The sequence below is a fragment of the Puntigrus tetrazona genome, unplaced genomic scaffold (genome assembly GCF_018831695.1).
Source record: "Puntigrus tetrazona isolate hp1 unplaced genomic scaffold, ASM1883169v1 S000000223, whole genome shotgun sequence".
Taxonomy (NCBI): Eukaryota; Metazoa; Chordata; class Actinopteri; order Cypriniformes; family Cyprinidae; genus Puntigrus; species Puntigrus tetrazona.
This window is the reverse complement of record NW_025047891.1, coordinates 552,501-570,000: the sequence shown is the minus strand read 5'-3', so window position 1 is coordinate 570,000 and position 17,500 is coordinate 552,501. Positions and strand designations below refer to the sequence as shown.

At 38.0% G+C, this 17,500-nt stretch overlaps 1 protein-coding gene and 1 long non-coding RNA gene across 3 annotated transcripts; one reads left to right on the top strand and one right to left on the bottom strand.

Moving 5' to 3' along the window:
- The first annotated feature begins 734 nt into the window (after nt 1–734).
- On the top strand, nt 735–15,492 carry zgc:165507 (uncharacterized protein LOC561188 homolog). 2 transcript variants are annotated; one of them, XM_043230797.1, is made up of 7 exons: nt 771–891; nt 6,427–6,466; nt 7,449–7,680; nt 10,088–10,231; nt 10,525–10,812; nt 11,510–12,028; nt 12,884–15,492. In XM_043230797.1, exons 3-7 carry the CDS (start codon nt 7,467–7,469, stop codon nt 13,147–13,149), a joined length of 1,431 nt encoding a protein of 476 aa, XP_043086732.1. In that variant the 5' UTR covers nt 771–891; nt 6,427–6,466; nt 7,449–7,466; the 3' UTR covers nt 13,150–15,492. The 2 variants fall into 2 exon arrangements, with proteins under 2 accessions (XP_043086733.1, XP_043086732.1); XM_043230798.1 differs by lacking the exon at nt 6,427–6,466 and having other exon boundaries at nt 735–891.
- On the bottom strand, nt 15,218–16,874 carry LOC122333249. Its single transcript, XR_006248600.1, has 2 exons — nt 16,477–16,874; nt 15,218–16,354 (listed from the first exon to the last, which is right to left on the bottom strand). It is a non-coding gene; the product is annotated as an uncharacterized LOC122333249 (long non-coding RNA).
- Between the last annotated feature and the right edge of the window lie 626 nt (nt 16,875–17,500).

Genomic DNA, 17,500 nt, shown 5'->3' with positions numbered 1-17,500 from the left:
ATATATATATATATATATATATATATATATATATGAAAATGTAGTATGCAAATTACATTTACATTTAGCATAGAATAATAGATTATAAAATAATAATTATTAAATAATTATTGGTAATTATATACATATTTAAACATTTACATGTATATATATATATATATATATATATATATATATATATATATATATATATATAACATTTTATATATTAAAAATGTAATATACAACTTATATATGTAATCAAAAATGTATAAGTTATATATACATATAAAAATATAAATAAATAAAATATATATATATATATATATATATATATATATATATATATATATATATATATATATATATATATATATATATATATATATATATATATATCTCGGATGTCTTATGTTGTGACATCTGTAATAAATAAATAAAGATTCGTAATGTTATTATTACCCATGGAGTGTTGTTCTCCTGCTGATTGTTTGAGCACAATAAGCCCCCGGTAAGAGTTTTAGAAGAAGCGCGTTCCAGACGCGTCCCGGGGCCAAAACTCTGCGCCTGGAATAACAAACAAGAGAGGAGCTCGTGCGCTCCGTACAGTACAAATATTACGTTGCGACGACGCCGCAGACTTCGTTGACGTTGCAGACGGTTACCTTCCCGGATCTATTCATCGCGCCGCCTGAGCCACGCGCGCGCCTCGCAGCCAATCGGAGAGCGTCTGCTGGCCGCGCGTCACGCCGCGTCATTAAAATTCATGAGCCAAGCCTCCGCGGGCAAAACGCGCGTGACGTCACCGCCGCCGTCCGCAGAGCGACGGATTCAAACGCGCGTGCGGAGCGTCTTTCTGCAGCAGCGACTGAAGGTCAGAGAGACAGACGGCGCGGATAACCGGACCTGAAGGTAAACGGGGTTTTTAGGTTATAGTGATGATGATGATGATGATGGTTTGAGCTGCCGGGACCGTCCCGTGATCACCGCCTTCTGCTGTCAGATGATGATGATGCGCATCATGTGCCGAGATATTCGCAGTTAATGCTGCAGAATAAAACGGGGTGATGAATATTAATGAATATTGACCGGTTGCATCCGGTCTGAATCCGGTGCTCCGTCCCAGCATCCCGCGCGCCGAGAGACGGAGCAGAACCGCATAGAGTACCGCTTCTATATTTATCCGGGCTTTGATGCTGTAAGCGGGTTTGGCCGATCTGGGTCACCTCGCCTGCTGGACTTACAGCGGGTCATGTGACGGGAGCCTCGGTCTGATGAGATCCAGCGCGACGCGCGTCTCTGTCGTCTTCGTTACAGGATGCAGTCATATAATATCGTGTTATCTGCTATTAGAGACTGACTGGGATCACCCAGCTAACAAACAACGGCCTCGCTTTTGTTTTGTTTTAACGAACACGTGCTTGTAATGCGTAATGCAATGTTTGCAGAAGGTTCTTGTAACTGACGTGACCCTGAAGTCTGAAGGCTTGAGATGTAAGCATCATCTGAATGATTCGGACAGATGTCTTTATTTAACGTTAATCATTTGGAGCCATGCAATTTATTGTTGGTTATTGCTACACATATACGCCTGCTTCGTTTGCACCCGAGAAACGGGGAAATAACTGTCTAACCGTGACAAGAAAACAATGTTTTTATAACCTGAATTGGGACCGGGGTTCTCAGCGAGGAAGCATTGCCAGAAGGTTCTCTCAAAGTTGCGGACGAACATTGTTCCATTCTTATCAGTAGAACGCTTACAGTTATCTGACCGAACATAACGCTCTCAAAAACATTATTTATACATCCTGCGTAGAACATTTATTCTGTAACCTTTTCATTTGTCTCGTTGTCTGTTACTTGCTATTATTAATGCAGAATTGCATGCAAGTAACCCTAACCAAATAGTAAGTACATGTAGTTAATTACTCAGTATTTTATACTTCAATTACACTGTAACGAGGAGACCTTAACATAAAGTGTAACCGTTACTTTTTCAAAATATTAAAAAGTGATGTTTTCCATGATCAAATGGAATGTTTTTAAAATATAAAAACCCGTCAGAATTCATGTTTTCGTCACTCAATGGGAACGTTAGCGCAACGTTCTCATAGCGTGTCTTTGTTGTCTCAGTCCAGCCAGAAACACCTACTTTCTTTGTGTTGAAGAACATGATGAGAAGACCGCTGTGAATTAAAGGAGACGCCCATCCTTTATATTTTAGGGCTTCTTATGGTCAAGCACTGCGTAGGTGAAGACGTCCAGGTCTCCCTAAGCGTGCACTGACACTAACATCCTGGGAAGATGCTTTAGGAGTTTAAGGAAGGTGCCAGCTATGATGTCCATGAAGAAAGTGATGACAGACGTCTCAGATGATAGCAGACACACACCTACATCACACTAGTATTATTATTAGTCTGCGGCTGGCTTGTTTTCCACTAGAACGTGGTCATTAGGGAATTTATACCCACTATTATTATGTATTTTCCTCACTTTAAGCATGAATGAATGCATTTTTGTGCATGGTGGCAGCTAATGTGGGTCATTTAGGACCAGTAGGTGAAAGGTCACGATCATGACCCGCTGTGATTACGGCCAAAACAATTAATCCTGTAAACCTGAAATTGGGAATAATCAACCGAATCATTACTGAAGCTTTAAATGGGCTCAATATAAAGACGGTACCTTTATGGCGTGAGATTATGAAGAACAGAAACAGCTCAGTTCGCTGCAGATGCTGATATTTCTATGATGAACATATGCATGTTTCATAAATGTCCCCACTTTTTGTCAACGCAGTCGGGTATTTATTAAAATGTAATAAAATCAGGGTAATGCAAAGAACATTTTGTTGCATCAAAGCATAGTACATATGAGATAAATATTTTCATATATACATATATATATGAAAAATATACTGGAAAAAAGGATATATATATATATATATATATATATATATATATATATATTACAATTTTACATTACAATTTAGCATAAAATTATTTAGATATATATATATATATATATTCAGATGTCTTATGTTGTACAATGTGAAAGAAATAAATAAAAAGATTTAGTCATTTTGAATATCCTGATAATCAGATTTGAGACGCACTCATTTTTCTCTCAGCAAGTGTTCATCTGGAAATATCCTACAGAAGTTATTGTGACTCAGTTATCGTCGTTCTGATTAGAGACAGTCTCTGCATGTAATAAACCAGTAAGTGTTTAATCTGGTCATTACACATCACTATCTCTGCTCAGTGCTCTGATGGGATCTGGATTATTAAAAGCGCTGGACAAATAAAAGTGAAGTGAGGAGAATGTGTTTCTCCTGCTGATTGTTTGAGCCCCGCTAAGAGTTTTAGAAGAAGCACGTTCCAGACGTGGAGATCAGTGAGAACACTAGAGAAGATATGAACGTGATCTAAATCTCCGATGGCATGTCTTGGTAAGATGAGACTGAAATGATCAAAACATATCATTCTGACGGAGAGCTAAGTAAGTGAAGGCTCCTCAGAAGATGTGAGATGTTTCATCTGGAAGTATCTGAAGCTATTGTGTAAAAAGAGCTTCTACTATCAGTCAGGAGACGTGGATGAAGGCCGTCAGGAAGGTTTTGAGGGTGTTTCACGTATATATGGGATATGATACGGTCACGTTTAACGGCATCCGCTTCTCGCGGCGTCTCTGTATCTGCTCCACGTTCAAAGAGAAGCCGGTCTGTGTACGTGTGTGCATTCTGTACGTTTCTGTTATGATATCTCAGATGCTTCTGAAGTTAAATCTCAAACAGAGGTGGAGACGTGACGGACGTCCGTACGATTATCCTCCCGCGGCGCTCTCTCGCTCTGACGCTATTGTTCCTCTCAAGGCTCTTTCTTTGGGTGGGAAACTCTCGGTCTTGTTTTGAACTTCAGGTTTCTTGGCCTTCAAACGCACGCAGAGCTTCAAAGTGAGCCGAGGATCAGCAGGTCCTTCCTCTGATTCATGCTTTAAACAGCATACGTTCAGCTGATGTTATATCAGCGCACCCATGAATAAATATTATTGAAGATCAGAGGCGTTTAGGTCCTGCTCTGATGTAATCTGCTGCTGACCAGTTTGATGAATTTAGTTCACAGCTTGAGCTCGGATGCCGGCTTTCACCTTTTACCTACAAAGAAAAAAACATGATGCAGAAGGATTTCTGACTCGTAAAACGCATTGAATTCATATAAAGTGACGAAGTGAAGTTAAAGAAACTGAAATGGTTTAATGTCTGATGAGCAGCTTTTCGTCCGTGGATTTTAAATCGTAAACTTTTCTCTTATTTAAAAGAGAAATGTTTATTCAAAGTTATCGAGTCTAATTTGTACTTTTTTTTCTAACCATTTTCAAATGTTTACAAATGTTCACTCAATAATAACGCATCACGATTAATCACATCCAAAATAAAAAGGTTTTGGTTTTGTATATACAGTATATATATATATATATATATATACAAATCATGTATATATTCAAGGCAAATATGTTATATTTATAGATTAATATATATATTTATAGAAATATACATGTAAATATTTTCAAAATATATGCATGCAACTTTTATTTTGGATGTGATTAATCATTTGATTTCACTAATAATTAACATCCCCATAACGTTTTAAAAGGATCAAATGCAACGTTTCTGTAACATTTATGTAACCAACAGAAAATGTTTCTAGAACATTTAAAAAACTGGACATTTAGGGAGCGTTCAGAATAAAGGTTTTACTACTAACTGAAACTAAAATAATGAGCTTTTGATTTTATTTCAGCTAGTTGCCAAAGCAACATTTCTCATTTGAATTTAGTTTAAATTAAGGCACAAAAATAAATAAAAGTGATCTAAAGGTTCTTCACAGCGATGCCATAGAAGAACTATTTCTGGTCCTCATTTGTCATCTAAAGAACCTCTTTTCAACCACAAACAAGCTTTTGTGAAACAGAAAGGCTCTTGGGATATTAAAGGTTCTTCTATGGCACCCTTATTTTTAAGAGCCTATCGAGAATAAAAACTACTAAAAAAGCCAGAAACAAAACTAAATTATGAAGACTTGGATCCAGCTAATACCAGTATACTAAGTGAACATGTTTCAGAGCTTTCTGCGCACAGTCACACGGTAAAGAGTTCATAGTGAAGTTTAAGACGTGAATTCTGGGAGTTTTCCAGAGGTTTCTCGTGATCCCGAATGTCCTGAAACAGTCTGTGAAATATCAAACCGGGACAGGCGGAGACCTTGAAAGGTTTCACACGTGAAAGGGTTGAGCGGGAAACGCGGCTCTTCATGATGTGAACTGTAAAGAAATCAAGGCCTACAGATGAGGAAAACCATCTCATTAAATATTCATGAGGCAGCACTCAGCGCTTCAAGCCACGACCTTCAAGCTGAAGGAAAAGACCTCAAAGCTCTCCTAACGTAATCAGCTCACGTCTCCAGGTGTCAGGTAACAGAGTCACCTGGGTCTCTGCCGTCAGCCAATCACATCGCTGCATTGGTAGCTTCTGATTGGATCAGAGGAAACGTTTATTGTTAAAAACGTGCACTTTACAAACAAAACATCTGACTAAAATACAGTTTGACTTGATGAATAAGAGCCGGTTTGGAACAAAACTACACAAAACTGTATTTGCAATCTCACAATTATGACATGCATTCATTGTATTTTTTTCCACAAACACTTTTTATCAAGTCATTTATTATCACGAAAGAATTCCGGATAAAATTTTGCAGTTGTTACTTTTTCAGAATCTTCAGAATTTTGAATTTAAATTTAAATAAAGGTTTTTTTCTTGAAATTCTGACTATATTTTGGAATTTTGAGTTTAAATCTCACAATTCTATCTTTTGTTTCCACCATGGAAAAAAAGAAATTAAAAACTTTTTTAATTATAAGTTTACATCTAACAAGCGTGGCATGTGTTTGCTGTAGTTACACCAGGAGCAGTGTGACATAGAAGCACATTGTTTGGTACTTTGAAATATAAGTAAAATAATTGATGTCAGCATGCGGAGATATCATTTACAATAACTTTGCAGGAAGGTTATTTGGATTTGAAGAGCGTAGCTAAAAACAAAAGCTTATCTTACACAGGGCTTTAGTCCTGGGGTGTTAACATCACATGAGCGCTGTGTGTGTGTGTGTGTGTGTGCGTGTGTGTGTTGGCACGTTTCTTCAGAACTGAAATATCACATGATAAGAATCACTCCAGTTTTGTTTGATTTGTAGACAATGACTTAGTTACGTGTGTAGCCCCGCCCACGTTTCCATGAACTCAAGCAGCAGGAGGCGGATCCCGAAGGGGGCTGGAGGCGGGGCTCACTGCTCAGTGACTGACAGCTGTAAACACTGTTGCCGTGGTGATGACTTGTTTTGTCTCAGTGACCCTGAGTGACCTTTAATCTCCTGAATCTCTCACAGACTGCGTGATCTGAATCAGCACAGCAGAGAGTGAGTTTAGGTGAGTGGATTATGAAGCGCACCTTGTTATAGAAGCTTGTTTCTCTCGTAGCATTAAAAACTGAAAGAAATTCTAACTAACGTAATTCTAATATTGCAATTCCAATTTTGCTTCTTTTTTTATCTCACAACTCAGACTTTTTTCTTGCAGTTGCATCACTTTATCTCTAACTTACATCATACTTTTTTTTCTTCTTAGAAATCTGCATTTATCGCTGCTTGATCGTGATTCTGAGCATTTTCTCAGAATTGTGGGGTGCCAAAACACTTGAAATGAAATTAATATACCATTGCAGAATTGCACAGCTGTTCAATATATAAATGTAAAAAATATTATGGTAAAACTTTACAATAAGGTTCATTAGAACTAGAATTAGTTAACATGAACTAAGAATGAAAATACTTCTAATTTCAGCATTTACTAATGCGTTATTAAAATCACAATTTGAAAATTTAACATTAGTGCGCTGTGAACTAACAATGAACTAACAATGAACAACTCTATTTTTATTAACTAACATTAACAATAGTGTAATAATTGTATTGCTCAATTTATAAATGCATGTTATATAAATAATATCAGCTTTATTGGCATACATACAGATAGAGGCGTATTAATTATTATTTGTATCACAATACCAACAAATGTCCGTTTCGGTGCAGCTGTCTCTGTAATAGCTGCCAGTGCGTTTACGATGAAACCAAAGGCTTGAAAAGCATCTCGTTTGTCTCCTGAACTCTCTCTGTCTCCGTTTGGCTTTAATTAGAGCTCATTTCCAGCCTTGTTCCACCCAGAGCTGCTATATCTGCTCTCTCTGTCCGCCCACCAGAGACTAAAAACAGAATCCAGTCTAATTTCTTCAGGATTACAGTAAAGTGGGCTGTTACCAGACAGGTTTCCTGAACGCTCCCTATGGTCTCTCATTGGTCGGTCGGGCAGATAGCCCCGCCCCACACTCACATGATTGATGTCTCTCCTGCAGTGATCTCCAGGGCTCACGATGCCTCCACCCGTCGGACCCCCAGCTGTCCCGCCTCCAGACGGTGGGTGGGGCTGGGCTGTGGTGGGCGGGGCCTTCATCTCCATTGGATTCTCTTACGCCTTCCCGAAGGCCACCACCGTGTTCTTCAAAGACATCCAGAACATCTTCAGCGCCTCGTACAGTGAGGTGGCCTGGATCTCCTCCATCATGCTGGCCGTCATGTATGCAGGAGGTAAAACAGAAATGAAGTGCATTCATTAACATTCATAACGTTCCAAAAGATCCCTCTTTCAGCAAATCTGTGAATCCTAAGAAATAAAACATGTCACGGTTCCCACAGCGCTATTAAGGTTTTCAACATTGCTACAAATCAGAAATGTTTCTGGAGCGGCGAATCAGCATATCATAATGATTTCTGAAGATCATGTGACACTGAAGACCGGAGTAATGATGCTGAAAATTCAGCTGCGCTTCACAGAAATAAATTACACTTTAACACATATTCATATAGAAAACAGCTGTTTTACATTAGAATAATATATACAATTTTTTACAGTATTTTTTGTATGAGTGACATTGTGTTTGTAAAGGATTGAGCTGCTGTGGTGTTAAATTAACCTCTGCTTTTAACATTAAACACACGTCCAGAACAAACCGCCCGGCGTCACACGGCCCTCTCCTAAATAACATCAGCATGAACATGCAGATCTGACCTTAACACACACACACACACACACACACTTCTTAATTAGCACTGGAAATTAATATTGTGAAAGCAAAACTCCCATGATGCATCTGCATTATTAGACTTGAAGTAAAATGTTCCATTTGAGAGAACATGGCTTCTCTCATCTTGCTCTCAAAACACTCTCGGGTCAAGATCAATGACTCTAATCCACTTTACCCTTGAGACACACACAGTGTGTGTGTGTGTGTGTGTGTGTGTGAGAAAGGCCAGTGAACTTGAGCTGTATTATAGAAGACAGAAGATATCGGCTCAGCCCTGTAACCCAAACCACTCACAGACACACACACACACACACACACACACACACACACACACACACACACACACACACACACACACACACACACACACACACACACACACACACACACACACACACACACACACACACACACACACACACACACACACACACACACACACACACACAGAAATAAATCGGTATATTAGAATGATTTCTGAAGGATTCGTGACACTGAAGAATCACAGAAATAAATTACAGTTTAACGCATATTCTCATAGAAAACAGCTGTTTCGAATTAAAATAATATTTCACAATTCATACTGTAGCAGGATTTCCTGCGAGGCTCATCTCACCAAACCCAAATGTTTGAATATCGTGTGACTGTCAACAAAAGAACTAAAACATAATCATGTGTTCATCAAACAGAACAATATGATTGTGTTTATGTGCTTTATTCTGTGTTTATGCCTGCATGTCTCTGTATCTGGGTGAAAACAGCACACTTTCACTGTTTTCACTGCAGCGCGGACACACACACACACACACACACACAGCTCCGTCTGTCTGCAGTGCTTCAGTTCAGGGCTGTGTCACTGTGTTTCCACGCTGAGGATCATGGGAGGGCTGTGGGACTGTATGTTAATGAGATCAGGAGTGAGACGCTTTATGAGCTAAAATAAGTGCAGATCTGACCTGATTTTAACCACAAACACACACCTGATGATCTACAACACACTGATCTTTCACAGAACATCTGAAAGCTTATGACGCTAACAAAACAACTACCTGAATAGTCTGTTTAGTAATTTATGAATAAAATCAGTCCTCTTCATCTGTCGTCTGATTGGGGAGTTCTGTTATCAGTGTTTGCATCGAACCAACAACAATCATGACAGAAAATATCAAAAGAAATAAACTAAATGCATTACATTTAAACTAGCTGCCAAGGAAACATTTCACCTTTTATTTGGTTTAAACTGATGTTCTAAAATAGACATGAAATAACAAATAATAAAATCTAAATACACACACAGATATATATATATATATATATATATATATATATATATATATATATATATATATATATATATTAGGATAAAAATAAAAAGTGATTCACAATATTAACAAAAACTATAATAATATCCAAGTGACAATAAAAGCATTGATCATGTCAGTATCATAGAAAATATTTTTACTTCATATTAATTAGTGCTCTCAAGTAATTAATCTTGATTAATCACATCTAAATAAAACATATTTGTTTACATGTGTGTTCTGTTTTTTATTTATTTGTATATAAATACACACATACAGTAAATATTTCGACTATATTCAAACATATTTTCTTAATTATATACATGCATGTGTTTGTATTTATATGCACATAATAAATATGCACAGCACTCTCACACATATATTATGTGAACAAAAACATTTATTGTGGATGCAGTTAATCGCTTTTAATCTAGTTATACGTCATTCAGCTAAATATCAAACTAAATGGAAACTAGCCAAAGATTTAAGCGAGTGAGTCAAACAATTGGCTTAAAAATGTTTTCTGCAAAATAACTCACAAAAAAATGTTTTTCGTGAACGTAATAGGCTGATCAGAAGGGAGCTGACTGGTTTTGAACTGTGTTTTAGGTCCCATCAGCAGTATTCTGGTGAACACCTACGGATGCCGTCCCATCATGATCTTGGGCGGCTTTCTGTGCGCCATCGGCATGATCAGTGCTTCCTTCTGCAACACCGTCGTCCAGCTCTACATCTGCATCGGCGTCATCGGAGGTCACAATAAACATTGTGTCATGGGCTTCATACTGTCAAATTATTGTATCGTGAGATTTTGATAGCGTTACATCCCTAGTAATTTACATAAAAACCAATTCAACACAACAGGAGTTCAGCATTTCTCATGTTTTTTGTCTCCAACAAGCTACAGTAGAATTTTTGGCAAGTTTCAGTCAGGGATGAAATGATATGATGACTATTATGGATGAATGCAAGCATTATAATCTCCATGGATTCAGGAGTCAGCCAGTATCCCACAATGCCGTCTGCCGTCTTGTTTCCTCTCACAGGCTTCGGTCTGGCCTTCAACCTCCAGCCGGCGCTCACAATGATCGGGAAGTACTTCTACAAGAAGCGGCCCATCGCTAACGGCTTCGCGATGGCCGGCAGTCCGGTGTTCCTCAGCACGCTAGCTCCGCTCAATCAGTATCTGATCAACGAGTACGGATGGAGGGGAAGCTTCCTGATCCTCGGCGGGCTCCTGCTCAACTGCTGCGTGGCCGGATCGCTCATGAGGCCCCTGAGGGCCCCGCCGAACATGGCCAAAGCCCTGGAGGAGAAACAGGCAATAGCTAAAGGTGAGCCTCGTTTACGCGATGTAAATTAAGTCTCTGATAACTTATTTAGCTCAAAATACCCCACAGATCACGTTTTATAAAACTTTTAGGGTAAGAGCCAAAGCGAGCCGTTTTTGTGTTTGTCCCTTTAAATGCAAATGATAATCACAATTTCATTTCAATTCCATACAAGTTCTTGCTGCATTTTATTTTTGTTACTTGCACTTTTTGTAAGAAAATGTACTGTTTATTCAAGTTTTTAAGGGATCTCATATTATGATTAGTGCTGATTTATCATATCCAAAATAAAAGTTTATATATATATATATATAATATGTGTGTGTGTGTGTGTGTACTGTGCATATTTATTATGTACATATAAAGACACACACATACAGAATATATTTTGAAGATATTATAATGACTTACATTATAATATTTAATATATAAACATAGTTTTTATATATACATGTGTGTGTGTGTATTTATATATGAATTATAAATATACACAGTAAGCACACATATATTATTTAAACAAAAGACTTATTTTGGATGTGATTAATCACAGCCCAGCATTCATTTCCATCATGCAAAAATGGGCAAATTAATTTATTACGATGCTATAAATTCAGCGACATGAAATGAGTGACATAATTATTTCTTATTTATATCACACAAAAAAGTGGTAGTTCAGTGAGGAGCTATTTTTTGGTAATAGGTCCCCAGACGGAGAAGAGCACGGCCTGGCAGACGGTCAATAAGTTCCTGGATCTGTCGCTCTTCAAGCACCGCGGGTTCCTCATCTATCTGTCGGGAAACGTCATCATGTTCCTGGGCTTCTTCGCGCCCATCGTCTTCCTCTCGTCGTACGCCAAAGACAACGGCGTGGACGAGTACCAGGCGGCCTTCCTGCTGTCCATCCTGGCGTTCGTGGACATGTTCGCTCGGCCGTCCATGGGCCTGCTGGCCAACTCTCGCTGGGTCCGGCCGCGCATCCAGTACTTCTTCAGCTTCGCCGTGCTGTATAACGGCGTGTGTCACCTGCTGTGTCCGCTGGCCGAGAGCTACAGCGGGATGGTGGTGTACGCCGTCTTCTTCGGCTTCGCCTTCGGGATGGTGAGCGCCGTCCTGTTCGAGACGCTGATGGACCTGGTCGGAGCGCAGCGCTTCTCCAGCGCCGTGGGGCTCACCACCATCGTGGAGTGCTGCCCGGTGCTCATCGGCCCGCCGCTGGCAGGTGATGACAGGCAAACATAGAAATTAAAAACACTGAAAATAAACAAATAAACGCCTGGCTGCTAATAAAATGAGATTATAAAAGAATCCCCGGTGCATCTAACCACCAAGAAAGCATGAAAAAGAGCAACCCAGTAACTGTTTTAGTAAACTTTTTTTATGCATCTGATCTCTCTTCTCTTGTGACGTTGACATCTCATTATAATATTAATCTGCAAGTTTCCATCTGCTGCGTCATCGTTTTGATTTCACGAGCAACAGCAGTGAACCTGTTCTAGTGCCAGGGAAAAAGTCTGAAAAGAAAAGAAATGAACTAAAATAGAAGAATATTGGATGAAAAACTTGAAATGAAACACTTTAAATTAAGGCTAAATAGTATTTTAAATAACAAATATACAAATACAAATTACAAAAGCACATCAGGATTATTATTTAATGTAATAAAATTAAAACCTTTTCATTTTATTAAGTTTAACTTACTAATCAAATTACTAAAACATTAAAAAATGACAAAAATACAACAAATTACTATTACAAATTTTTTTTTAATGAAAACATAGTATAAAAATATATATATAATAGTATTTTATTTTAAATGATATTACAGAATATATTATAAAAACTAATTTAAAATATGATCTTAAGTGTACAAAAATAACACTAGGGCACCTTATTAAATTATTAAAATGTAAAATTCAAATGAACTTGGAAATATTATAAATAAGAGCTCATTTAAAAATAATAAAATCATTCTAAACTAAAATAAATGTTTTTTTTGTCCAGAATATTCCCTTGCACTCACACATGTCTGTTATTGCCTGTAATCCTGTAACTAACGCATGGCACTGATTTGCAGGCAAGTTAGTGGACATCACAAAGAACTACAAGTACATGTACCTGTGCTGCGGGGCGGTGGTCGTCCTCTCCAGCATCTGGCTCTTCATCGGGAACTTCATCAACTATCGGCTGCTGGATCGCGAGCGCAAACAGGAGGAGACGTACAAGCGGGCCGAGCGCGAGGAGCAGACGGAGACCCACGCGGACGCCGACGCCGACGCCGAAGCAGCGCAGCAGCTCTGTGATAACAAAGACGGCGTCATGCAGCGAGAAACCAACATCTGAGCACCTATGCAAACCCTGAACACTGCCAAAGCTGTAGAGGCTTGAGTAGACCACAGCAGAACTCTAGAGATCAACGCTGGGCTGGGAAAATAAATCGTTCCGCATTGATTCGGAGATTTCCTTTCCACCGCAAAACACCACTTTTCTTTTTTTTTTTACAAGATATAAACTTGGAAGTCAGAGGAGGGAAAGGTCAAAATCAAAATTACTCTCTAAACTGTGCTTTTAAACCTCACCGTTCTAATATAGTTAATATCTTAATTCTGAGTTCATATCATCATTTGAAGTTTGAGTTTAAATCTCACATTTCGAGTTTATGTCTCATAATTAAGTTTGTCTAATAGTCTAATTCTAAAGTTATATTGTAATTCTTAGTTTAAATCTCACGTGTTGAGTATATATCTCATAATTTTGAGTTTTTGCTATTAATCGGGAATCCATCCACGATCGATCCTGCACGGATTTATCTTCGCAGCCCTAATAAACGCGCACTTTGATATATAGACGGCCTTTATAGCTTGGTTTCGGTCATGTCTCGTGGCTCAGGTTCAGCAAGCATCCGTATCTTGCAGCCAAACGGCAGACGTCCAGCTCATTCGAGTGTGTTTCACACGTTACGCTGCCGGCGCCTGCTATCTGACGGATCTGAATGTAAACCCGCGTGTGTTTCTGATGTTTTCGGGCCTTACGAATCCGTTCCTGACCAAAATGACTTCTGAGGATCATTACCAAATCTAACGCTTCGAGCAATATGATTTCCAGCAGACGTCCTCAGGGCAAGCGCTCCCTTAGTTCCGTTATCGGGGTTATTTTTTTACACAGGGTATTTGAGTTTGACGTGACTCCTGAGCGATCGACGCTCTCCTACTCATGACGTATTGCCTTAAACATAACGTTAGCATCTACTATCCTAACTGTGTATATAATGCTATATTTAATGTATTTGCTGATGTACATTTACTAATCGGTTGGACAGAGGCTAAACCATCTATCAGACACACTGTATGTGGCCCGTTTCCAGCACTAAATTAAAAAATGAATAAATGACTAAACTTTTTATCTTACTATTTAGACTTTTCTTTTACAGTTACGACGTATAAACGTAGAATACAGAGTGATAAAGAGCGTTAAAAATGAGCTTTAATCTCATGATTCAAATGAAAGGTTTCACTTTATTTTGATGGTCCCTTTAACTCCTTGGAGGTTCGGGAGATCTACTTGTGAAGTTACTTGTAGTCAGTAAATGTTTTTTGGGAGACTGTCACAGACATGAATCACTCTATTAATACTCTAATGACAGCTGACTGTAAGGAAGCGCTATTATTCTCAACACAACGCTCAAAAGGGACCGTCAAAATAAAGTTACCCAATTAAACTGTGCTTCTGCCTCAAATCTGAGATATAACCATCTCGTGATTTAGGTTTATATTTCACAAAGAGTTTGCATCGTGACTCTGAGCTTAAATCTCTCGTAAAACATCATCATTTTGAGTTTAATCTAGCAAGCCAAGTTTATATCTCAGTTCTGAGTTTAAATATCACTGTTTACATTCATATGAAGAGAGTGCATCTTGAGTTGATCTCATACATGAAGTTGTCTCTTAATTCAAGTCAAAATTGTGAGATAAAAAGTCAAAATGACATTTTTTTATGTTTTTATTCCGTGACGCAAGCAGGCTTCCATAGAAATGCATCTTAAATTCTACTTCTAGGATGGTTTTGTTTTATATCTTGTAGTGCTGCGTTAGCGTCTCTTTTCCTCGAAGCCCGTGTTGAGTATGAACGCATACACACACACACGTTCATTCATGTTTTTAAGAGCACCAGAGCTATTCCTGTCATTAAATGATGATCTTTCCTGTAGAACAGAAGCATTATAACACTGGAATGAAGATGTTGTGCTAGTTATAGCATGTAAATAACTAACAACACTAATGATTTTATTTAATGTGATGGTTATGTTTTGTATCATTTTTTTTTAACATTTGAGGTCATGTTTGTCAGGAGATGCTGAAGCAAACTGCCACTAAAAACACACTCTTGATTCACACACATGCTGTTATGATTATTATTAGCGGCCATATTGTTTGCTTTTTTTTGTATTTGTCACGTTCAGCAAATGTACGGCGTTTAACTTGATCTTTAGCGTCACGCCGCTGCTGATGAATCATTGTGTGTTCACTTCTTTGGGTCGTAATCCTGGATGCAATGACATTTTACAATTAAACCACAACGTTAGGAAGACGCCTCGAGATCTGTAACACAAGTGAAAGGATGTAAATCACACCGACTTGTCTCTCATTCTCTCAACCACATCAAACTAATAAAGATTTTATTCCATTAGTATGTTGTATTTTAAGGGGATAGTGCGGCACTTACGTCTAACAAATAATTAAAGCAGCACAAATATTACAAAACGCCATTATTTATAAATAAAGCGAATCATAGTAGCTATTGTGTGTTTGAACAGGTTTTGCATTTAGATTAGCAGACTTCATGACCGAACTGCAAGAATTTTGTTGGCGTTGAGATTAAAATGTATGCGTGTTTGTGTTCATAGAGCAAGTGCCACAAAGGTTTCATACCGCTGTGATAAAAATAGAAGATTTAAAAAATGAAAAAAGAGCATTTACCTTTCAGTGTGACTGAATGACCAGAGGGTTAAAACAGAGTTATAACACACTGTTATGATGAAATCATCAGATCTGTGATCGATTCATAGCGACACACTAGCCTAAAGAACACAGTCAACAGATTGTGTTTGCTATAAAATATAGGCATCAGGGGTCAAAGGTCACCTGAAGTGTTTGTTAAAAGCAATGTTACTGGTTTGTATGTTCTCGTGTGTACGTTCATGGTGAATGTTTCTGTCTATGTGCTGTACTGTTATGAATATAATGAATGCATCACAGTTGCAATGAATTTCAGTTCAGTATCTCTCTTTATCTTGTTGAATGCTCCAGCACAGAATTCAGTAAAGCAGCGGAGTTGATTCACTTACACGATTCATTACATTCGTGACTGCCAGTGTGATATTGCTTTTACACAATCTTCAGTTAAAAGAAGAAGAAGGAGAAGTGCGTTTTGCGCTCATATAACTTACAGTTAGTCCGTTTTCGCGCAGGTGCTTCGTTCCCGTTTAAACGAATCAGTTGAGTCAATGATTCAAATGACTCGCTCACTGACAGGGATTTGTCTCCACCTGCTGGCAGGATGATTAGAATTGCAAAAAGATGAAATTAGAAATTCATGGTTTATCATTATTATAATAATTTAAGCAAGAAAAAGTTATATAAAAATGTAAATGTTTACAAAAATAACACTTACTTTTTTAAGCTTTTTAGGCATTACTGAACTTCTGTCCATTACTGAACTTTTCTGTCCGTGTTTCCCCATATTTACATTTATGCAGAACAAATTTGGTTAAGTAGAATATGATTGGATTACACTGAATATTGAAGGCAGACAGGAATTGTTTTTCAACGAATGAACAGAAATCTGACCGAACACGAGTGATTCAGTGACATTCAGACTGACACACGATTCGGTTCAGATACACGACCGCTGGCTGCTTTTACACAACAGTTCAGCAAACAGAGAACTAAAGTTACTTCAGCTCCAGCTATATTAGCTATATTTAGCTCGGAATGTGTTCAGCGTTGAGCGGAAGTGTGTGTTCCGTCACTGAACAGCAGGAGGCGCGCTTCCGCTTCAAAATAAAAGCGCCTGAGAGAGAGAAAGAGAGAGAGGAGGATTGCCTTTTATATGAACCTCTCTCTCTCTCTCTCTCTCTCTCTCTCTCTCTCTCTCTCTCTCTCTCTCTCTCTCTCTCTCTCTCTCTCTCTCTCTCTCTTTATTACCGTGTGAGAGAGAAAATATGACACAAGATGTTTTTGAAAATGCTTTAATTGGACCGTTTAACTACTACTGATTCTGTTTAATGCATTAAAACACAGATAAATGAAATGCTGTTGTTGTAAAAAGTTCTAAAACAGACAGAAAACCATGTTTCGTGCTTATCTGGTGCTTTTTTGGTATCTGGTATTTTTATGTATATTAAAAAAGTAGGAAAAAGGGACAACAATATTTGCAAAAATATTTTTGGAATTATATTCATGTAAATATATTTTTTTTACCTAAATATATTTAAAATATATATTTGAATCATAAAATAACAAGCATACATTTTAATATATATATATACTCCAGATACAGACACATTGAAAACTGCGTGATCTAAACTCCTTTAAATATTATCAGCAGAATATTTTTTTATGAAACTTATATACAGTTTGACCTCAGATTGACCTTACAATTACATCAGATTGACCTCAGACTGACTTTTTTTTGC